Below are 24,351 nucleotides of genomic sequence, written 5' to 3'. Positions count from 1 at the left end.
GAAAATAAATGCTGAGTGGAGAGAAAAGAGGCATTGGGTCTGTTGTTTCGAACTGTATATAACAAGGTCCTACACCAAAAGGGTCATGGAAGCCCATTGGAGCCAGAAGGATCTAAGCAATTGCAGCCTTCATTCACTGACACTGTCAGGAATTTATATTCTCTTCAAATTCATACCCTGTAATAGAGCAGTAGAGTTGATTTACTAAAACCGGAGAGTACAAAATCTGGTGCAGCTCTGCATAGAAACCACTCAGGTTCCAGTTTTTTTTTTTTTGTCAAAGCTTAATTGAACCAACTGAAGTTAGAAGTTGATTGGCTACCATGCACAGCTGCACCAGATTTTGTGCGCAGCATTTTTTAGTAAATCCCCACCAACGGTTTCCACACAGAGCTGCACCAGATTTAGCAATTTCCAGTCTCTCCACTGCTGTGAGTGTATCATATGTGGGAATGACCTAAGTATGCATTCACTACTGCGCGCAAGCATGCAGGGATGGAAGTGCTTTAAAAAAAAAAATTCTAATTTATTTTAGTTTTTTTCTAGTTTTTACACTGTCCCTTAAAAAAAAAAAAAGTTTGCACTTTTATTGTTATCACAAGGAAACATCCCTTGCGATAACAATACAGCATGACAGGTCCTCTATATGGCGAGATCTGGGGTCTAAACGACCCCAAATCTCTCCTCTACCCTTAAAAGCAAAAATGTAGTGTCTTTTGCTTTAGGAAAAATAAAAAACATGTTTACATGGCCTGAAACCGCAAGTGACGTCATGATGTCGCTCCAGTCTTCCAAGGGCATAGAGATGAGTGGCGGCCATCTTGCCATTGCTCCTCCCTATGGGCAAACACTGCCGATGCCAGATGGTTCCCGCACTCACCAATCGGTAACATAAGCCCGAGAAGCGGTGGGAGGGAGGAGAAGGGGGGAACCTCTCCCGCCACTTCTAAAAGGGATCTCACGGCGAATCCACTGCAGAGACCACTTTTATCTGAAAGCTAGCTGCCTAAGGGAAAAGAAAACACCGGGGTCTAGCTACAGCCATAACCCCGGTATTTAATGTCAAAGTCATGATGTAAATTCCCAGTTAGGCGGTTGGCAAGTGGTTAATGTCTGCAGATTAGCAGAAGTAACCATTGAGAGCTGTGGGAGACCCAGGAGATTAACACTTAGATTAGTGTTGGTATGTCATTGGACTTTGAGGGACATCATTGTAGGAGCAGTGTTCAGCAGTGCTGTTGGCAGGAAAAGTAAGTATATAGTCTGTTCTTTTATGGGGTATATGTTTGGACAGAATTTAAAATCATGACAGGGTCACTTTACATCTTTACAGCATATATATATATATATATATATATATATATATATATATATATACACACAGCGCTCTGCATAAATGAGTGCACCCCTTTTGAAAAGTAAGATGAACAATTTTCACAAGTTTGACAAGTTTACAGAAGTTTAGAGAAGTTTTATAGTTTATAGAAGTTTATAGAACATTTGTTTAGCTCATCACATGAAAATAATATAACTTAGATTACAAATTCTTCAGTTTTACTCAAATTAGTAATTACAAAAATGAATACACCCACAACAAAAACTACAACATCTAATATTTTGTATGACCTCCATGATTTGTAAGGACAGCTCCAAGTCTTCTAGGCATGAAATGAACAAGTTGGCGACATATTGCAGCATCTTTTCCATTCTTCAAGAACGACCTCTTTCAGAGCATGCATGCTGGATGGAGAGTGATACTCAGCTTGTTTCTTCAGAATTCTTCATAGATGTTCGACTGGGTTCAGATCAGGAGACATACTTGGCCACTGAATCACTCTTCTGAATCATTCTTCTGAAATGCAGTGGCCTTAGATATGTGTTTTGGATCATTGTCATTTCGGAAAAGTGCACGACCACCAAAGGCACAGAGTGATGGTAGCATCTTCTCTTTCAATACAGAGCAGTACATCTGAATTCATGATACCATCAATGAAATATAGCTCCCCAACACCAGCAGCACTCATGCAGCCCCACAGAAGGACACTGCCACCACTATGTTTCATTGTAGGCACCATGCATTTTTTTTTTTGTACTCCTCACCTTTAGACGCCATACAATTTTGAAGACATCAGTTCCAAAAACATTTATCTTGGTCTCATCACTCCAGAGTACAGAGTCCCAGTAGTCTTCTTTTTTTTCAGCATGGGCCCTGGCAAATTCTAGGTGGGCTTTTTTGTGCATGGGCTTTAGGAGAGGCTTACTTCATGGACATTCCTCTGGAGTGCATGCCGTATTGTGTCAGGGGAAACAATCACCTCCGTTTGGATTTCTACTTCTTTAGCTAACTGCAGTAAACTTGCATGGCGATTTTCTACAACCCTTCTCATCAAAAGACGCTCCTGTCGAGGTGTTAACTTCCGTGGACAGCCTGGACGTCTCTGTGAGATGGTTGCAGTTACATCTTTGTTACATTTTTGTATCAATTCTACCACAGTATTCTGACTGATAAGTAAAACTTTGCTGATCTTCTTGTAGCCTTCCCTTTCTTGTGTAAAGAAATTATTTTCTTTCTCAGGTCTTGTGACATTTATCTTCCATGTGGTTCCATTGCTGACAGCATGAAATGGGAAGGGGTTTTTTTTTTGTTAAGTAACACCCTTTTATAATCAACTGTCTGCTAGACACCTGTTTAATGAATAATTAGACTCACCCGTAGTTCTTGTAAATTAGGATTTTGTGGTCTAAAATCTAGCTTTGCTCCTAAGGGCCGGTTCACACAGGGGCGACTTGTCAGGCGACCTAGTCGCCTGACAAGTCGCCTCCCATTCTGTGCTACGGAACCGTTCTAATAGGAGCGACGCAAGTCGCTCCGACTTAGAAAAAGGTTCCTGTACTACTTTGGGGGCGACTTGCATAGACTTCTATACAGAAGTCGTTTTGCAAGTCGCCTCGGAAGTCGTTTGCAGGTCGCCTCGCTGAGGCGACCTGCAAGTCGTGCCGCCCTTGTGTGAACCGGCACTAAGACTTTCCTTGGGGTTTATTCATTTTTGCAACATGGTCTTGAATAAATTTATTAGGAAAAGTAGAAAAGTACTTTTTTGTGTGTGCAAAGTAACACATCTTGGTTGCAATCAATGTCCTGCATTTGTGGGAGTATTTTATAGTATAGTGTCCCATAGAAAATGTTGATTCCAAAAGGAAGTAAAGGTTTTCCTGACAAATATGTTGGGGTATACTAATTTATGCTGAACACCGTATATATATATATATATATATATATATATATATAGATGTTTCCAGGCATTATACTTACTTCAGATGATACAGCTGTCATTTTTCTTTCCTTTCTTTTACCCGAATTCTGTCATTTTTCAAGCATCAAAGATTGGCATTATATGTTTACTGTTGTGTTGTTATAGGTGGCAGAATCATTCACCACATACAGTCCCCAAAGGGTCATGGGCCTTACAGGCCAAATTTGACTCGGGCCCTAAATTTTGTTCAGATGGTCCACGTTAAACCTTTCAAACACTGAAGTAAATGGACTGAAGCATGACAAGCTTAAGGTGTTAGCTGGCAGCATTGGCAAAGGCTTTGTTTAAAAGTAAGAGTGCCAACCCTAGCAGAAATAAAACCACATTGATGAAAACATATTTACAGTTTTACAACGTGCCAATAGACCTTAGAGCTCCTGGTGGTTCTCTTTTTTATTTATATCCTAAAATATGTCCATTTCCACACTAGCCCATGCTCTGCTGGAGTGAAAAATAGAAACAGGAATTTAATTACAGATCAAAGCAACTGATGAAATAACACGAAAAATGATCCAAGAAAATCTCATTAAAAACACAAATAAATTGCTCTCAGTTAATGTAATTTTGTTCTGTGGACTGATCTGAAGAAATCCTGTTATCTGCTGTAGTTTGTGCTGCATAAGCAGTTTTTAAACATTAAGCTTTTTATGGTGTTCTGTTTGAACAACATTAGAAAGCCAATAGCAGGTGGTATAGCATGCATTTTAGAAATGATTTGCTTTTTGACAAATAGAAGCATCAATGGATTATAATTTCCAGTTAAAGTTGGTCATATGTGTTTGAAGTATCTCCAACAAATTATTCAACTAGAATATCACCACCGTTATGATCCTGACATACACATACACTCTGTAAAACATATTGTCAAGGGGCTTTTTTTTGCTTCAAACGAGTTTTGCAAACCTATACAAGTCTATAGAAATGCAAAACCCACTTGAAGCAGGTAAATGCAAGTCAAATACAGGTCATATGCAGCTGTTTATGATTTCTGAATGATTTCAGAAACATCTCAAACTGATTTTAAAGTGATTATAAAGGATTTAAAAAAAAAACAAAAAACAAACATCTCTACACTTACCTACTCTGTGCAATGGAATTGCACAGAGCGGGCCCGAACCTCCTCATCTCGGGTCCCCCACGGGTGCTCCTACTCCTCCTCTCTGTCCAGTGCTCCCATGGCCCCCTGCTTCCTCATCCCTGGCTTTGATTGATAGCAGCAGGAGCCAATAGCCCCACCAAAGCCAGCGAAACATGGAAGTGATGGGAGAGAGGAACTGCAGACGTGTACAGCGCTGGATCGAATAAGGGCTCAGGTAAGTAAAAGAGGGGGGTGGAGGGGGCCAAAACTGATGCCTAAACATTTTTTACTTTATGCAAGGAATGCATTTAGGTAAAAAGTGTTTAGGTTTTAGAACCACTTTCAACTGATGCCATCAACACAAGCACAAAGCCTTTTGCGCAGCGCTTTACAACATTAGTTACAGTTACAATACAATTCAATACAGGAGGATCGGAGGGCCCTGCTTGTTACAGCTTACAATCTAAGAGGGAAGGTCAAGTGATACAAAAAGCTAATAACTGTGGGAGATGAGCTGATGGAGAAAATAAAAGTAAGCTGTTAGGTGGGGGCAGAATAGGCTTCTCTGAAGAGACCAGTGGCGGCTGGTGCTCAAAATTTTTGGGGGGGCGCAAACAAACTGAAAAATTATGAAAAAAACCCATTAATTGCAGCCTCACTGTGCCATCAATCGCAGCCACTGTGCCATCAATCACAGCCACTGTGCCCATCAATTGCAGCCACTGTGCCCATCATTTGCAGCCACTGTGCCTATCAATTGCTGCCACTGTGCCATCAAGCACAGCCACTGTGCCATCAAACGCAGCCACTGTGCCATCAAACGCAGCCACTGTGCCCCATAAAATGCAGCCACTGTGCCCCATAAAATGCAGCCACTGTGCCCATCAATTGCCGTCACTGTGCCATCAAACGCAGCCACTGTGCCCATCAATTGCCACCACTGTGCCATCAAACACAGCCACTGTGCCCATCAATTGCCGCCACTGTGGCCATCAATTGCTCCCACTGTGCCCATCAATTGCCACCACTGTGCCCATCAACTGCCGCCATTGTGCCCATCAATTGCTCCCACTCTGCCCCATCAAACGCAGCCACTGTGCAATATCAAATGCTGCCTATGTGCCCCCCGCCATCCCGCCGTCTGCACTTACCTCTCTTGGTGGGACAGCTCCTCGATGTCTTCTCCTGTCCTCTCTACCCGTCCTATGCTATGATTGAACGCCTGGCGTTCAATCACAGTGCCTGTCATTTCAGCCAATCAGGTGACAAGTAACAGATCCGAGCACCTCTTTCGCTTTTCTAACACAGCTGAGTGACCTGCGAGCGCCCAGCATGGCGCTCGCAGTTCACCTTTTTTGACACCTATTAGAGCCTATGGCTCTAATCAGGTGCTTCAAAACCACCCCCTGACGCTGTAATTCAGGTGGCCTGCGCCCGTAGAGGGGCCAGGCACCTGAATAGGGGGTGGCAGCGACGGCCATAGATAGATTCATGCAATGCGTGAATCTATCTATTGGTGTTAGAGAGGGTGGCAGGAGAGAGGGGTGACGCCCGTGTGCTCTTAATGCACTGGCCGCCACTGGAAGAGACAGAGTAGGAGATAGTCGGACAGATTTGGGTAGGGTGTTGACATTGGCCCTAATGAACAATCTAGGCTGTGCTAGTCTGTGGCCATGTGCAGTGCCAAGTTTATCATTCTATCCCGGGCTGTAAAAACTTAAAATGAAAGAGTGGGCTGAATTAAGGGGACTAAATATTCAAGGGGGCTGCATAATGTCGACTGATGGCTGCACTATGTCTCTTGAGGGCTGCACCTACCTAAAAAAGATTATGACACTTTGGTGTCAATAGTAAACATTGAGATTTACCATATTTAATCTCAAAGAAAGTGTCCTAAAATGTTTTTTAAAACATTTATCTGCAGTGTTCTAAATCCACTGAGAGCCACAGGGAAGGGACATGCTTATTCTATTCACAACTGGGGGGCATCTGAAAATTTCTTACCAGCCAAATCAGCTTAGTTTTATCATTTTTCTTCTACCCAGTGGGAAAACACAATAGGGGGAGTGCAATGAATGTTCAGTGATAATCTTCATGCATTTTCCAGTACCTCAGCTGTTCTTCATATCTGTTCACTTTCTAAGCATAAGGCTTCTGAATCAATTTTTCCTGTGCCACAAACGCTTCTAGCCTCACAGAGTACCTCGGGGAAGCCTGATGAACCACTGCACCACCAAGCTGAGGACATGTGTCAAACAAGGTACATGACTAATTTTTCCCACAAAGGCCAGCCAGCAGGTTTGTGTCATTGTCACACACAACCTTGTCTGCCTGAAGATAAAGTGGGGTGGGCTACCTTTTGACCCTTTGGGCCTGGATAGCTGTCAGCAGCTCTGGCCCAGTATGGCTCCTGTTCCCCAAGCATATGAGTCGCAACACAGCAGGGCAGCATTTAGCCTGGGACATTGCTCTGGGGTGCTAGGGTAGACTGCTGGTTCTGAGGAATCAAAGGACGAGGCCAGTAAAGGAAGGGGGGGTGGATACAAGTGACTGTGCTATTGACACAATGTGTTGTGATAGATATGTATTGTCCCCGCCCATTCGTGCTAAACCACATGTCTGTGGTCATGTGTACCCTGCAGCTGACATCCTGTTCTGGTGACAGACACATTATGTTCCACATGCTAGTGGAGAGCTGGGTGGCCTTCCTTGGCTATTTAATGGTGGCTTGATACCTGTGGCTTAGCACAGGCTGTAAACTTGCCGAAGAGCGCTGACTCTAGAATTCTTCAGAAGATCAAGCCTTTGCTTGACCCCCCCCTCAGCAAGGCTCCATTATTTTCTTCCCCTAATGTGGTGTATCCACAGCATCGAGTAATTGTGAGATTTCCCTCCCTATTACTTGAGGCTGTGGTTGCAATGGATGCAGATGGAGAATCTTGCAGAGGGGGGAAAGTGGTGCAAAGCGAGGAACAAGGAGAAGGAGCCATGCAGGCCTTTTGTTGCCAACGGTATTTACAGTGGGGACGGAAAGTATTCAGACCCCCTTAAATTTTTCACTCTTTGTTATATTGCAGCCATTTGCTAAAATAATTTAAGTTTATTTTTTTCCTGATTAATGTACACACAGCACCCCATATTGACAGAAAAACACAGAATTGTTGACATTTTTGCTGATTTATTTAAAAAGAAAAACTGAAATATCACATGGTCCTAAGTATTCAGACCCTTTCCTGTGACACTCATATATTTAACTCAGGTGCTATCCATTTCTTCTGATCATCCTTGAGATGGTTCTACACCTTCATTTGAGTCCAGCTGTGTTTGATTATACTGGTTGGACTTGATTAGGAAAGCCACACACCTGTCTATATAAGAACTTACAGCTCACAGTGCATGTCAGAGCAAATGAGAATAATGAGGTCAAAGGAACTGCCTGAAGAGCTCAGAGACAGAATTGTGGCAAGGCACAGATCTGGCCAAGGTTACAAAAAAATTTCTGTTGCACTTAACGTTCCCAAGAGCACAGTGGCCTCCATAATCCATAGATGGAAGATGTTTGGGATGACCAGAACGCTTCCTAGAGCTGGCCGTCCAGCCAAACTGAGCTATCGGGGGAGAAGAGCCTTGGTGAGAGAGGTAAAGAAGAACCCAAAGATCACTATGGCTGAGCTCCAGAGATGCAGTCGGGAGATGGGAAAAAGTTGTAGAAAGTCAACCATCACTGCAGCCCTCCACCAGTCAGAGCTTTATGGCAGAGTGGCCCGACGGAAACCTCTCCTCAGTGCAAGATACATGAAAGCCCGCATGGAGTTTGCTAAAAAAACACCTGAAGGACTCCAAGATGGTGAGAAATAAGATGCTTTGGTCTGATGAGACCAAGATAGAACTTTTTGGCCTTAATTCTAAGTGGTATGTGTGGAGAAAACCAGGCACTGCTCATCACCTCTCCAGTACAGTCTCAACAGTAAAGCATGGTGGTGGCAGCATCATGCTGTGGGGGGTGTTTTTCAGCTGCAGGGGCAGGACGACTGGTTGCAATTGAGGGAAAGATGAATGCGGCCAAGTACAGGGATATCCTGGATGAAAACCTTCTCCAGAGTGCTCAGGACCTCAGACTGGGCCAAAAGTTTACCTTACAACAAGACAATGACCCTAAGCACACAGCTAAAATAACGAAGGAGTGGCTTCACAACAACTCCGTGACTGTTCTTCAATGGTCCAGCCAGAGCCCTGACTTAAACCCAGTTGAGCATCTCTGGAGAGACCTAAAAATGGCTGTCCACCAATGTTTACCATCCAACCTGATAGAACTGGAGAGGATCTGCAAGGAGGAATGGCAGAGGATCCCCAAATCCAGGTGTTAAAAACTTTTTGCATCTTTCCCAAAAAGACTCATGGCAGTATTAGATCAAAAGGGTGCTTCTACTAAATACTGAGCAAAGCGTCTGAATACTTAGGACAATGTGATATTTCAGTTTTTCTTTTTTAATAAATCTGCAAAAATGTCGACAATTCTGTGTTTTTCTGTCAATATGGCGTGCTGTGTGTACATTAATGAGGGAAAAAAATGAACTTAAATGATTTTAGCAAATGGCTGCAATATAACAAAGAGTGAAAAATGTAAGGGGGTCTGAATACTTTCCGTCCCCACTGTATAAGGTGCTATTCCCACCAGGCGCTTTGGTGCATAGAGGTGTTTCTTAATGAATTTGGTACCTAAATGACTGGTACTTTTACCATGGCTGATAAGCTTCAGGCAGAGGCTACAAATCATAACAGTGCTGACAGCAGAAGATATGCTAAAGGCCCACTTCGCTGAGCTCTATTTGCTGCCAATTTAAGTTGCTTGTGTACTGTCCTGGCATTAGCCATTCTATGAAGTCTATATTTTGAATATATTGGTAATGATTAAAGATATGGGGATGTGAGGGTTTTGGTGAATATGGAGTTGTGGTTTTGAAGTGTTTTTGTGAACTCTTTTAAACAATCAACTGTGCAGTGCGTAAAACAAAACAAACTAAAGTGCATATATGGGGAAGGGGCACGGACAATCTCGGTACTAGGAACTAGCGTGGAGCTACTTATTTCCATGAGAAGTGGTGGTGGGGCTTGTATGAATTCGAGAGGTGGTTCCCAAACACGGATTTTATCTTTGCTGTTTGCAGAGTGCAAGGTGCGCTTGTAGCATCAGAAAAATGTGAGTACCTTGTCCTTGCTTTGTATGCAAATAAGTGCTTTTTAAACGATATACAGTAAGCACTATCAGTTTTATTTCTCTCCTATTTTTCATTGGTAATCACTGGCTACCTAGGAGCAAGGAGTGGAGAGGAGCTCTGGAGTTGACTTGATATAGCCCATGGTGGGGCTAGAAAGCTATTTTTGACCCAAATTAGCTGTAGTGATTACACCCAGGAGAAAATATTCCTGCAGGGGGGGTAGCACCTGTGGTGATACACATCCATTCATTTTGAGCACTTTTTTTATGAAAAGCACTTTGTGGTTACTTTATGGACTAATTTCTACTATATTTTTCTATATTCATTTTTTATTATATGTTCATATGAATAATGTTTTTTTATTGTTTTACAAAATGTAAGTGTTTATGCACTGCATGATTAGTATTGGTTTCACATATGAAGTGATATTTGTGGTATGATCAGAATACTTGTATATTTTCGCTATATATGCATTTTAGTGTGTTTAGTTTTAAGAGCTGCACAGTTGATTGCTTTAAATCTATTGATACACGTGCAGGATTGTGACTAGCTTTTTAGGCTTCCCATTATCACGTTATAGGAGTGTCGCTTAGGATTTCTTTTTGGTTTTTGTGAACTCTGTTTTGATATTTATTCAAACTTTAAAGACAATGTCGTTTTGGGCTGTGAAATGGGAAACTCACAAACTATACTAGTAAACTGATGTGCCACTGGGCAATTTGTACAAATGTGAGGACCTTTTTTTTCTAAGCATACATTTTACTATACTTTTAGATCTGTTGTGACTGCTACTTTCACTGGTCAGTTCAGACCTGTTAGTGTCCACTTAAAAATTGTGCAATTTCCATTGCGACTTTACTGTGCGACTTGATGCAATTTTGATGGGATTTTGGATGAGTACGACTTTGTTACGACTTTGGCTTTGACCAATGTTATCATTTTGTTTGTGCTCTTCAAAGTCGCTAGACATATGCATAATGGAAACAAATTTTTAGTTTTATTTGGTTTCTTCATTTTCTAAAGAATTCCAAATTTTCAGAACGATTCGAATTTGAATCAGTCGATTATTGATTGACTGAATTCAGTGTGAAGAATAGCTGGTTGTTAAGGAGCGGGCCGGGAAGCCAGCCCCTGTACCCTTATAGCGGAGGTCCGCCCACCGCTGCAAAAATTAAAAGCCAGCAGCTACACATACTGCAGCTGCTGGCTTTTAATAATCAGACACTTACCTGTCCTGGAGTCCAGCGATACCAGCACTGCAGCCGATGTTTCCATCAGCAGTCGGGTGCTGCCGCTAGCCATTGTGGGTAAGGGAACCTTGCGGCCTCACACCGGGAACCCTACTGCGCATGTGCGAGGCTCCGCTCCTCTCTCCTACTGGCCCAGTGGCAGGGGAAGTAGGAGGGAGTTGAGCAGTGATGTCAATGGCCATGGCTTTAGCTCCCAGAAGTGGGAACAGGATACCTGTCAAAGACAGGTATCTGCTATTCCCACTTCTGGCAGGGAAGGGGTTAACATCAGGGGTAATCAAAGCATTAAAAGTGTTCCCTCAATGTGTTTGTAACTGTGTGGAGGGGATAAACTCACTGCATAGACACTCTGATCCGTGGTCCTGATTAGCAGGGACATTAGATCAGAGTATCCATGCATGACAGCACGGCCAATCAGCATGCGTTCGCGACTTTGCCGGCACGCTCATGCCCCCCCAGTGGCTATTGACAAAATCACGTACAGGTACGGGATTTTGCCTAATAGAGCCACCTTGCAACAGTATATGTACCAATTGCCCCACACAGATATACTGCTGGAGGGTGGCTGCTTTGCGCTGAATCTTGGTGTGTGCTTGCCTGCCTCCTTGGCTGTGCTGTGATTTGTTACAGCACAAGCCGATCAGTGGGTCCCGGACAAAAAAAGATCACTGGGACCCACTGATTTGCTCTGTCATTCATGGAAGGGAGCTTTGCATTGCGATCTTGCAGGGAAAAAAACAGCAAGATCCCTTGGTAAAAGCAGCACGTAATACACACATAACACATTGTTAGGCACACATTTAACCTCTTGATCGCCCCTGGATATAACCCCTTCCCAGCCAGTGTCATTAGTACAGTGACATGGTATAGTAATACCACTGATCACTGTATTAATGTCACTATTGATGCCAGTGTCAGTTAGTGTACCCCCCTACCAGTGTCAGCTAGTGTCAGATTGCCTGCCACACTATCACAGTCCCACCATAAATTGCTGATCACCGCCATTACTAGTATAAAAAAAAAAATAAATAAGAATTCCAGTATCTATACCAGGCACTATAAATTTCACTCAAACCAAATAATATACACTTATTGGGGATTTTTTTTCTAGCAAAGGTATGTAGCAGAATACATTTTGGCCTAAATTCATGAAGAAATTTGATTTTTTAAATGTTTTATTGGATATGTTTTATAGCAGAATGTAAAAAAATATTGTTTTTTTTCCCCAAAATGTTCGGTCTTTTTTCATTTATATCACAAAAAATAAAAAACCCACCAGTGATCAAATACCACCAAAAGAAAGCTCTATGTGAAAAAATGATACAAATTTCATTTGTGTGCAATATTGCATGACCGTGTAATTGTAAGTTCAAGTAGTGCAGTGCCAAATAGCAAAAAATGCTCTGGTCATGAAGGGGGTAAAATCTTCCTGAGGTCAAGTGGTTATAAAAAAAAGGGACAGTCCAAATCAGAATTTAATCCTTGGGGTTACATGGAGTACAATGGATCCACTGCACCTCTTTCTTTCTTAACTGTAACTCCTCATTGCGATGCCTCATGGGAACACCGTCAATACCCAAAAACTTGATTTGTGATGCAGTGTGTCCGTATTAGAAGAAGTGTCTTGCAACTGGTAGCTGTACAAGCTTATCCCTGACTGAATACTTACATCTGGCCACTTGATCCTTCACATTCTGTCTAGTTTCACCCACATGAGGAGTCAACATGGATAGTTCAAAATATAGTTTCACCCACATAAGGAGTTAACATGGACAGTCCAAAATATTAATAACAAACACAGATTGACAAGTATAATATCTTAATCTTAGTCCCTCTATGTGGTTGATTAAACATTGGATGTTCCATCATGCTGCTATGTTTTATACATTTCAAACACAAATATGATCCTGTATTTTAAGCTTCCAAAAAAGTTGGAGTGGGGAAAATGGTCCTGTCTTTTCTATATGACTTATATATTTAAGGAAGCTCATTATCTTTTTTACAGCGCATTATATTTCAGAACATTTTCATAATGTGTTTTACTGCAGCATTATTTTCCTATCATGAGCTCAATGAAAAGTATTTTTATTTCCATTTCTGCTTATTATATTTTATGGAAGTATGTTGTTAGATTTCTATAATAATACCATCTCTGTGATGTTTCCATACTTGCTTTTAAGCACTAGGGTGGACCAATTATTATCATGAGTAAAGTTTCCGCTATATTATACAATACACTAACAAGTAGCAGAAAAAGAAAAACTTGTGAAAAGCCCTATGGCAAAAGACACACAACCTGTAATTTATCGGAGCAATAGTCACAAAAATTGGCACAAAATTTGGAGTAAACCATAGGAAAATTAGTATAGTACATTAAAGAAGTTTTGCACTATTAGTAAATAACAGGAATACCATTCAAAAATCAAAAGCCAAATTAGTCAAACTGTGGCTGTAAGAAAGTTATCAGGCCCCAGCCCAGGAATATAAACGTTATAAAGGTACTGTGTTTATGTCATTACTATGCCTTATTTGTCCAAGGTAAAAAAGAAAAAAATTCAGCTTGGTATAGAATGCCCAGACTAAGATCAAATAACCTGACTGGGGTGTAGGGGAATAAGCAAGGTATTGCCTTCCTATTGTTCATATTTTCTACTTTTTTCTTTTAAGGTGACTAAAGGGGTCAAATTAAAATAAAATCACCCTATAAAATGGATGTTATATCTTAAAAATCTGCCATGTTGTGGATCCTTGGCTACTGCCAATATCTGACACAAGCAGGTGTGTTACCTTGCTGACACAAGCAGGTGTGTTAAATACTTGCTCCCCTCTCCTAGAGTGACATAAGAGACAGTGGGAGGGATCATAGCATGCGGTATGGAGTTAACAGGTGTTCAAAACACCAAGAAGTGTCGCATACCTGTAGCAAATGGGAATCTGCTATGGTACAGATTTTTAGGTTATTTACTAAAACTGGATAGTGCAAAATCTGGTGCAGCTCTGCATGGTAGCCAATCAGTGTCTAATTTCAGCTTCTTCAATTAAACTTTAACCACAAAACCTGGAAGCTGATTGGTTACTGTGCGGAACTGTATCATATTTTGCACTCTCGGGTTTAGTAAATCAACTGAACTCTGTCAGAAGGATATGTGTACACCATCACTTTTCAACAGGTGGCTTAGTTTAATTTGGACGCTATAGTAACAGGGCCACCTTAAAGTTAAAGAGAATGATTTAGGTTTAATGTTATTTTAGTTTCATTTTTTTAAGTCTACACAATGTAAATGTTTTAAATACATTTTCTTACTATGTATACAATCTTTCTAAACCATTGCAAAGGAATCCCAGGGCACAACTGGTTAGCTAAAGATATAGGACAGTAGACACCTCCTGCTTTGAAGCTGTGGTTCAGTTGTTTATATGAATTTCATTTTAAACTTACAGGTTAACAGCCACAGAAGACATAGGAAAGAGCTACGCTTGCTGGTTTAAAATGTCAATGTGCAATATGTAATTTTTTGTTTAATAAAATGTATTTTTTTTTTACTAATCCTGTTGATAATAAAAAAAATTGACAGGTTGATTTACTAAAGTGGAGACTGTTGACATGGGGAAAAAAAGGGGGTTATTTACTAAAACTGGAGAGTGGAAAATCTCTTGCAGCTCGGCATAAAAACCAATTAGCTTCCAGGTTTTATTGCCAAAACATAATTGAACGAGCTGAAGTTAGAAGCTGATTGGCTACCATGAACAGCTGCACCAGATTCTGAGTGCACCAGGTTTAGTAAATCTACCTCAATGTTCACTAACAGATATAGATGTAATCAGCACTTCCTCCTTTTCTGGTTAAACATAAACAATACAGTTTGTATAATCCAGCATTAACTGAATCACACTTAGGGACATGTTTATAAAGCAGATAAAAACATTCTTCTCAGGTAAAATTGCCTTGTGTATTGAGGTGACTGATTCAATAACAGTGACTGTTTGGTGAAAGTCACATTCATTGATTTATAGATATGCCCCATCTTGTTGGTTAACCCCTTTCCGACCAGCCGCCGCAGTTGGACTGCGACAGGTTGGCTCCCCTGGGCGAACCAACGTAACATGTACGTCAGTTCGCCTCTTGACCACTAGGGGGCGCAAAGATGTTCAAATGCCAACAAATGAAAGCTCTATTTGTGGGGAAAAAAACATTGCACGACCGCGCAATTGTCAGTTAAAGAGACGCAGTGCCATATCGCAAAAAATGGTCTGGTCATTGAGCAGCCAAATCTTCCGGGGCTGAAGTGGTTAATGAACTACAGTATATATATATATATATATATATATATATATATTTATATTATGTTTAAATCAGAAATGAATGAACTGTATGATTATTAAATAATAAGAACAAAAATAGAGGAAGTACTGGTTTCTATTTTTATTTGTTGCTTGGAAATGCTAAAAGATACCTTTATTGTGCACAGATATATTGTACAGGAGAGCTGTTAGTAAATTGACCCCATTGGGTACGAACACATGCCCTTTAAAAAATCTATTTAAGTCCCCAACTCATTAGCTTCCCTTCTACCCACATGGTGATGTCAGTCTATGGCTTAATTACATGTATTCTATGTTACCATATACTTGCTAAAGGCATTGTGAGAGATCTTTAACACAGGTTTTGATTTTGAAGAACATCAGTTTGAAAGGTTCAGGTAGGTGACAAATCCAATTAAAAACTGGGTACAATGAAAGGGCAAAGAAACAGCTGATTAGAAGAGCAAAGTTTGTAGCAAACAGGGTTGTTTCACACGTATGCAGTCAGTTTGCAATCTGGTTTTCTAGCTGTGAAATACCTGAAAGAATCAGACTGTTGTTTCGTTTTTGTTTTTTTAATCATATCTATAATAATTACCTGCTGTTTTTTTTTTTTTTGGCGCTCAGCTTTTTCTGAGCACAATAATAATTTTATTTCTGCAATTCAGCAGAATCCTTTAAATATTTAGCCTTTTCTGTTACTAAAACAGAGGTTATATGTACTGTTAATGGGAAGCTGCTCATGCATGCATTATTTACTTTGCAATTTGGCTTAGACAGAAATGTTAACCGTAAACCAAAATCGGCAAGACCATAAACACAGATGCCTAGTTTACAATACTACATACAACAGAGAGACATGGCTTTATGGACTGGAAAAGCAGTATGCTTGGTGGAATCACTAAAACACTGAACCAGTGTTTGTCCTTTCAGCTGTTTCAAAAATATCAGTTTGTACATTTATAGTATATAGATAAAGCATGCTTTTTAACCCCTTCGTGCCTGGAGGCAAAGCAAATCGTAATGGCTGAACTCAGTTTTGCAACTTAGGCAAGTGTTGGTGAAACTGCACATACTGTATTATCACAACAACTTAGTGTATCCAAGCAAATTATACCTTGTTTCTTCTAGGACAAATTCAGTCTTCATTTAGTGATAAATGATAATGGTTGTTTCCTGACTTTTTTAATTGACACAAAATAGTTAAAAAAGAAAAAAAATGTAAACAAACCCTGAAATATATTTTCCTACTCTTATACCATATACAGTATATGTATGTTTTTTGCTGTTTGTACCTGAAAAAGGGTAAAGAAACAATGGTGCCCATTTTGCTTTTTTTCTTAAAAAAAATTTTTTATTTTACTTAAAACACACTGGTTGTTACCTTTGAACCTGACTATGACCATTGACTTTGACACTGACACTAACCTTGGTCAATTCTTGATCTAGCTATCTTATCTTTATTATTATTATTATTATTATTATTATTTTACACACACTTTTTTTTGTTTACACTTTTCTCCACTGAATGGGCAGGTGATCACAGTGATAGCCAATCACAGCAATCATGTGATTGAGAAAGCCAGTCTGCTCGGGGACCTGGAGCTGTCGGCGACAGCTGATTTTCAGCGCAGGGAGCACACTATAACAGCACCAATATGCGCATATGCGGCACCTTGGAAGAAGGCCCACTTCGGTGACGCCTCATACATGTACTCAACATAAATGGATAATGATATGGAGATATATGCTTTTTGTATCTATCTATCTAGCTTATAAAATATAGCAATATTCAACTGTAATTTTATAATCAAAAGTATTCATCCTTTTAAAGTCCTTACAGCAAACAAATCCTAATTACATTATTAATAATGTTTTGTGAGATTTACGCTAAATAATACACTGATAACAGCTATTTTTTAAATTGTTTTTGCGCAGAAAATAAATCAAAATATGAAAAATGTAGTTGTACAAACTATGTGTTAGCATACATATGTAGCGATCTCCCCTACCTCCAGAGGCCTGGTGGTGACCCCCAGAGTCAGGGAGAGCTGACATTCCTCCTCGGGGTGCAGGTTACTAGGCATGGTGGGTGTAGTGCAAGGTGGAAATATGGGCGCCAGTCACTTTTAAAAATGAACAGAGTTTGATTTCTCTTAACAGGAATTAACAGTACTGTATGTGTTATGGTTTTTACATTTTTTGAATTTGCCGCCAGGCTCCGCCCCCGTGCATCGCGCCGCTCGCAGGGAACCGAGCCTGGCACAGAAAGGCTTCGGAGGAGACAGAGCCCGCAGACACAGCGGGGGACATCGCAGGATCCTGGGGACAAGGTAAGTAAAGCCGCACCAGGATCCTGCAATGTAATCCCGAGTGTGGCTCGGGGTTACCGCTAATGGGACTGAAATTTAACCCCGAGCCACACTCGGAATTACCGTCAGGGAGGCTAAAAGCAATAGACACTGAACCTCCTTTACACACACAGGAGCTCTTCTCATCTATTTCACTTTATAGTTATAAAAAAGACTTTTTTCATAAACATTATCACTTACCCATGACCAATGGTTCTTAAAGTCTTATCTCATAACGTACAGGGTTTCAATTCACCCCATGAAAGGAAAAAAGCCTTCCAACACTATAAAAGACTAGGGGCAGATACCATACTCATGCAAGAAAAACACACTTTTCCTCCTCCAATTACACAAACTATTTTGACAAGACTTACAACCAGTTTTACAATACCACTTTTCATAACAAAACTCGCGGTGTAGCCATCTTCATCTGCAACACCATTGTTTTAGACATAGAAAATATATACAAAGATGTGAATAGCCGCTATGTCATCATTAAAGGACTGATAAATAATAAAGTGATAACTATAGCTTCGATTTATGCCCCTAACGAATCTCAATCTACCTTTTTCATGATTTTTTTCGAGACCCTTGATCGATATAGCTCTCCCCACATCATTCTAGGCGGGGATTTTAACCTAACCTCACACCTGGCCCTAGATAGAAGTAAAGTAACTTCATCCTACAAAGCTTTCTCTAAATCCTTGAACCGATCCATTAACAAATTCCAACTCATTGACTTCTGGAGGGCCCACAATGTTGGAATCAGAGCCTATACACATTATTCACACCCTCATGAAGTCTATGCCAGACTTGATTATATATTCTGCACCCCCATACTTTTAGCTAACTCCTCCAAAGCCCTTATCCACCCCTGTCCTTGGTCAGATCATGATATTACCTCATTTGAAACTTCACATATAGGACTCTCACCTTCCCCCTACAATTGGCGGCTAAATGACTCAATTTTAACTGATCCTTTAATAACACATTCTATTTCAACACATATTGAAAACTACTTTACAGACAATGCTAATGATGAAACCCCTCCCACAACACTTTGGGTGGCTCATAAAGCGGTTTTACAAGGTCACCTAATTAGCCTAGCCGCAAACAGAAATAGAGAAAGACTCACAAAAATCAAAAGTCTCACTAGAGATCTAAATCACCTATATAACAAACTACAACATACTCCTTCTCAAGAATTTACAAAGCAGATTCAAGACAAACGCAAAGCATTGGATCTTATCCTATCAGCAATACAGAAAATTCTCAAAAGCCAAGTTCTTATTACATAGTAATTCCCCATCAGCCATGTTCGCCAAAAAACTTAACCATGAACACAAACCCCCACACACATATAAACTTAGAGATCAAACTGGAAACATGATCACCCACCCTCATGAAGTTTTAAATATATTTTCCTCCTTCTACAAAGACTTACTTTCTAGTCCACAACCCCCTCTTGATCACACCTCTAAATCATGGCTAGATGATATTCAATTACCCTCTCTGAACTCACAGCAAATAGAATCTCTTAATGCTCCTTGTACGGAAATAGAAATAATCAGAATAATTAAATCTCTCAAGACTTCTACAGCCCCTGGTCCAGATGGCTTCTCATCTTCATATTATAAAAAATTTGCCTCTCTTTTAACCCCCTACCTAACTAACCTCTTTAATCATATTCTCAATGGCAATCACTTCCCAGATGAGATGCTCCTAGCCAATCTCTCTCTTATCCCTAAACCACTCAAAGACCACTCTCTCCCCCAAAATTATCGCCGGCCGACAGATTGTTGATAATATTAGACTTGTCACTAATGTTATACAAGATGCAAATCTACACTCTCGTCAACTTTGCCTCCTTAGTTTAGATATACATAAGGCGTTTGATAGCGTTAGCTGGTCATACCTCAACTTCATACTGCCTAAATATGGGATTTCAGATAAATTCCTACAAGGATTTAACGCATTATATCACGCCCTTCAAACCAGAATCAAAATCCCCGGACACAACTCTGATTTCTTTCCCCTTAGTAGAGGGACTAGACAGACAGGGCTGTCCCCTATCACCACTTTTATTTGCCCATGCAATTGAACCATTAGCCCACAAGATTAGAAATAGCATTGATATAAAGGGATATACTAAAGGCAATAGCGAATTCAAACTCAGCTTATATGCTGATGATGCCCTTTTATTCCTTACAGTACCTCTTACCTCTATCCCATCTCTCCTTAAAGAACTCAAATTTTTCCACACCATTTCAGGCCTTAAAATTAACACTAATAAATGTTCAGCTCTACCAATTAACTACACCCAAAATACTCAAAACCTATTATCAAATAATTTTCCATTTGTTTGGTGTCCCCAATCATTCAAATATCTTGGTGTCACAGTTACCTCAACACACAACCTTTTATATAAATCCAATTATATCCCACTATTTTCTCAGATCAACTCCTGCTCATCATTCCATATTTCTTTTCTGGGTAGAATGCTTAAATGGGAATCGGACGTGGGAGCCTCATTCAGCGTTGATGAGTGGACCTCCATGTCTGACAACCTTTGCAAAAGTAACAAAGCCATCTCATTTAGAGAAACTCCAATAAAAATATTCTCCAGATGGTACCTAACCCCTTCAAAACTTCACACATACTACCCTTCCATCTCTCCAAATTGTTTTAGGGGATGCTCTGAACCTGGTACTCTCATGCACACATTTTGGAATTGCATTCACCTTAAACAAATATGGCGAAAGGCCATTGATATAATTGAAAACTCCTCCAAACAAAAAAATCACTCCCACCCCCCAGATATGTCTGCTATATGCAAACTTACCAAACATTCCCTCTCCTTGCATGAGATTATTTCACTCACTATGTAGTTCCATCCACTGGATGATAGCTTACAACTGGAAATCCAATAATCTACCTTGGCAACAAGTAGTTACCAGAATGGAATCACTTAAACTCTAATGCCCCGTACACACGGTCGGACTTTGTTCGGACATTCCGACAACAAAATCCTGGGATTTTTTCCGACGGATGTTGGCTCAAACCTGTCTTGCATACACATGGTCACACAAAGTTGTCGGAAAATCCGATTGTTCTAAACACGGTGACGTAAAACACGTACGTCGGGACTATAAACGGGGCAGTGGCCAATAGCTTTCATCTCTTTATTTATTCTGAGCATGCTTGGCACTTTGTCCGTCGTGTACGCAAGATCGGAATTTCCGACAACGGATTTTGTTGTCGGAAAATTTTATATCCTGCTCTCAAACTTTGTGTGTCGGAAAATCCGATGGAAAATGTGTGATGGAGCCCACACACGGTCGGAATTTCCGACAACAAGGTCCTATCACACATTTTCCGTCGGAAAATCCGACCGTGTGTATGGGGCATCAGAATGGATACACCACACTCTTAATGGTACAATTCATATTCACAAAAGAAAATTGTCTTACTGGAATCCATCCTAACAAATACCAATATGATTTCACCCCCTTTTCTCTATAACCCTTTATACTTGTGACTCATTGTATTACACATCATTCCTGAAAATTCATCCTTAAGATTTATTACTTTGTCTGTAACTTGATGGCATACCCCTTTGCAAATGATATATTTCTGTTATATGCTTTTTATAACTATACTCTTTGTATGTCTACTTGAACTTCCAAATAAAACTTTTGTAAACAAAAAAATAAAATATACATAAAAAAGGATTGGCATTAGGAAGCATTGATCGTAAAAAAGTGTAACTGTACCAGGGTTTATAAATAACACATATCAATCAATCAATTATCACACTCAAATCAGGGAGCAAGCTAGCATTTGGAAATGATAACTTTCCACCTAAAGCCAGGTACACACGAGCCAAATGTCAGGAGACATTTGCAAGTTCAAGAAAACCCGGCTGACATTCGGCCTGTATGTATGTTGGTCTGTCAGATGAGCATGCTGGAAGACCAGCATCTGACTGACTCCTGAACAGCGCTCTCAGCCAATGGCAGAGATCGCTGATTGGAGTGTTATGGTGGGGGGGGGCTGTCCCCCTGTAGGAACACAACAGCTCAGTGGGGGAGTTCGCCACACTGATGTCGGATGGTTAGTATAGCGGCTCTGACCGGAGCTGTCAGTTTTTTAAAAAACTGTTAGTTTGTACCAGGCTTAAATGTGTATTCACCTGGATTGGGGCTTGATTTCTTTATTATCTTGTTGTGCAAATATTTTTGTCGATTGTTTGGTTATCTAAAGCCTCGTACACATGATGCGATTGTTGGCAGGGGATTGTCTGTTGACAGATTGTTGTCCTACAATCTGACCGTTTGTACGCTTCTTTTGACAATTGTTGTCCAACTTATTGCCAACAAATATTGGATGACATGCTAGTAAATTTTCAGCGGACAATGGTTGGTTGTCAGATTTTCTGATGGTCAGTACACAAGTCTGCTCGGAATCAATGCTCACTAAACACAAAATTAGCAGAAGGGGCCCAAAGGGTGGCGCTCAAGAGCTGAAATTCCTCGTAGTACGTCACTACGTTCGTGTTTGTTGGCCGGCAATTGTGTACCGTTAGTATGCAAGACAAGATCCTGGCACACGCCCTTTTGACAAAAATCAGACACTCGGTTGGCCAACAATCACATTGTGTGTATGAGGCTTTAGTTATCACACAGTGCCTTTTTGTTAGTAATATTTACAGCTTTTCCCTTTTGTTTTTTGTGAATGGAGTTTAGTGAGGGTAGCTCTGCACTACATATTTTGTACCAGGGTTTTAACTGACGTCTAAAGGCATGCCATACCATACAATATAGAACACCCTGAAGACAATGTGCACAGGTCTATGAAAAAAGAAGCAAGAAATAGCAAATAATAATATGTATGACCATTATATATATATATATATATATATATATATATATATATATATATATATATAAAATCAATCATACCTTAATATCTGCTTAAAAATTATTTTTCCATTACCTTCATGCAGGAATCTGATACTCTTACAACTAAAGTACAAAGAGCAAAGAGAGCGGGACTTTATATGAAGTACGCGAGGGGTAAGGTATAGTATAAAATTGTTGTAATAAACATATCTGTGATATATAATATATGGTAATCTATAGCACCCTGTTATTTAATAATAATTATATTTAATTTTGGATAAAACTCATATATATACACATAAATAAGTACCTGCATAATTAGATATTACTCTAATCCCTACATCCTTACTCATCCGGAGCAAGCGTGTACTGTTTTTCTGCAATGACATAGGTACATTTCTAATTAATCCAGTATATTCACAAATAATCAAATGTTTTTTTTTTATTATATGTGAATATACTGGATTAATTAGAAATTGACCTACAGTATGTCATTGCAGAAACACATTACACGCTTGCTCCTCATGAGTGACGCTAAGTCACGAAACGTGTTGAGCCAACAGATGTTGTGTTCCATTATGTGTCATATCAGTGCATTCTTTACTGTACCAACTGTTTATAGCCTAAAGATGTTGGGTTCCATTATCCATTATGTGTTTGCCAAATTTCTTATGGATTGTTTACGAATTGTGTATTCATCAATGTATAATAAAGTTTTTATCTAGTATAATTTCTCATCCCTCTTCATTGTTAGGGATTAGAGTAATATCTAATCATGCAGGTACTTATTTATGTGTATATATATAAATACATGTGAGTTTTATCCAAAATGAAATATAATTATTATTAATTAACAATGTTCTATAGATTACCATATACTGTATTATATATCACAGATATGTTTATTACAACAATTTTATACTAAACCTTACCCCTTGCATACTTCATATAAAGTCCCGCTCTCTTTGCTCTTTGTACATTAATATAGGGATGGAGGTTAATGACTACATCATTACCTCATATAAAGTTCCACAAAACTCCTTTTCCCCAGCTATTTACAACTAAAGTAGAACTAAGGACAAAACTTTTGTTTGGATAGAGTAATAGTTACATTATAACCCGTTGGTTTTTCTTTTCCAAAATGAGGGAATTCCTGGTTCTCACCAGGGTAACCAAAACTAGTATCCCCCATTGGAAGGTTTCCCTTCTACTCTGTTCTGGTGACAACCCAACATTTGGACGGTAAACAGGACAACTAGAGAGGGTGAATGTCCTTAATAGGGGCAATGACAGCAATAAAAACTTGACAGGTGTTCTAATCCCTCTCCAGTTTATTTAAAACCAAAAAAGTTTTGCCTTTAGTTATAATTTAATTGAAATGGTAATAGCATTCATGTAATTAGTAATGCATTTTTTGTAGTGTTTTTTTTCTACACATAAGCCAATGAGCTAGAAACAAAACAAAAACTGTTCCTAGACAGGTTGCTTCATAATATTAGCTAATGCTGTTCTTCTATTGTCTTTCATAGCCTGAGGAGAAGCAGAAGGCTACTGCAGCGTTTGTACAACTCCAATCTGCCATGGAGGTTTTGGGATTCACGGTGAATGAGCAAAAGGCCATTTGGCATGTTATAGCCGGCATCTATCACCTTGGAGCAGCAGGTGCTTGTAGAGGTAAGGGACAAATCTTGCAGTCTGTATTCTTCACACTTGTCAGTTGAATGCTCATGGATAAACACATTCAAAGCACTGATGGAGCAAATGCATGTAAGTCTTGGCTGGAAAGCCTTTACACTATTTTATAAGTTATATTCAACTTAGGATATAAAACCAAGATATAGTTAAGATATATGAATGTAAGCACGTATCCATTTTATTTTAAGTGGCAATCATTATTGGAAAGCTTTGTACATCCTTTAGTTTTTAGTTCATATTT

At 39.8% G+C, this 24,351-nt stretch overlaps 1 protein-coding gene across 3 annotated transcripts in view; it reads left to right on the top strand.

Moving 5' to 3' along the window:
- MYO18B (myosin XVIIIB) overlaps positions 1-24,351 on the top strand; it is an 885,307-nt gene that overhangs the window by 159,804 nt on the left and 701,152 nt on the right. For all 3 annotated transcript variants that reach the window (XM_073629436.1, XM_073629428.1, XM_073629423.1), the window contains one exon: positions 23,945-24,089. In XM_073629436.1, coding sequence (XP_073485537.1) covers positions 23,945-24,089 — 145 coding nt within the window. The remainder of the gene's footprint in view (positions 1-23,944; positions 24,090-24,351) is intronic.

This window comes from Aquarana catesbeiana, linkage group LG01 (assembly GCF_042186555.1).
Source record: "Aquarana catesbeiana isolate 2022-GZ linkage group LG01, ASM4218655v1, whole genome shotgun sequence".
Classification (NCBI taxonomy): Eukaryota; Metazoa; Chordata; class Amphibia; order Anura; family Ranidae; genus Aquarana; species Aquarana catesbeiana.
Note: the sequence above shows the minus strand (reverse complement) of the source record. Positions and strands in the feature narration are given on the sequence as shown.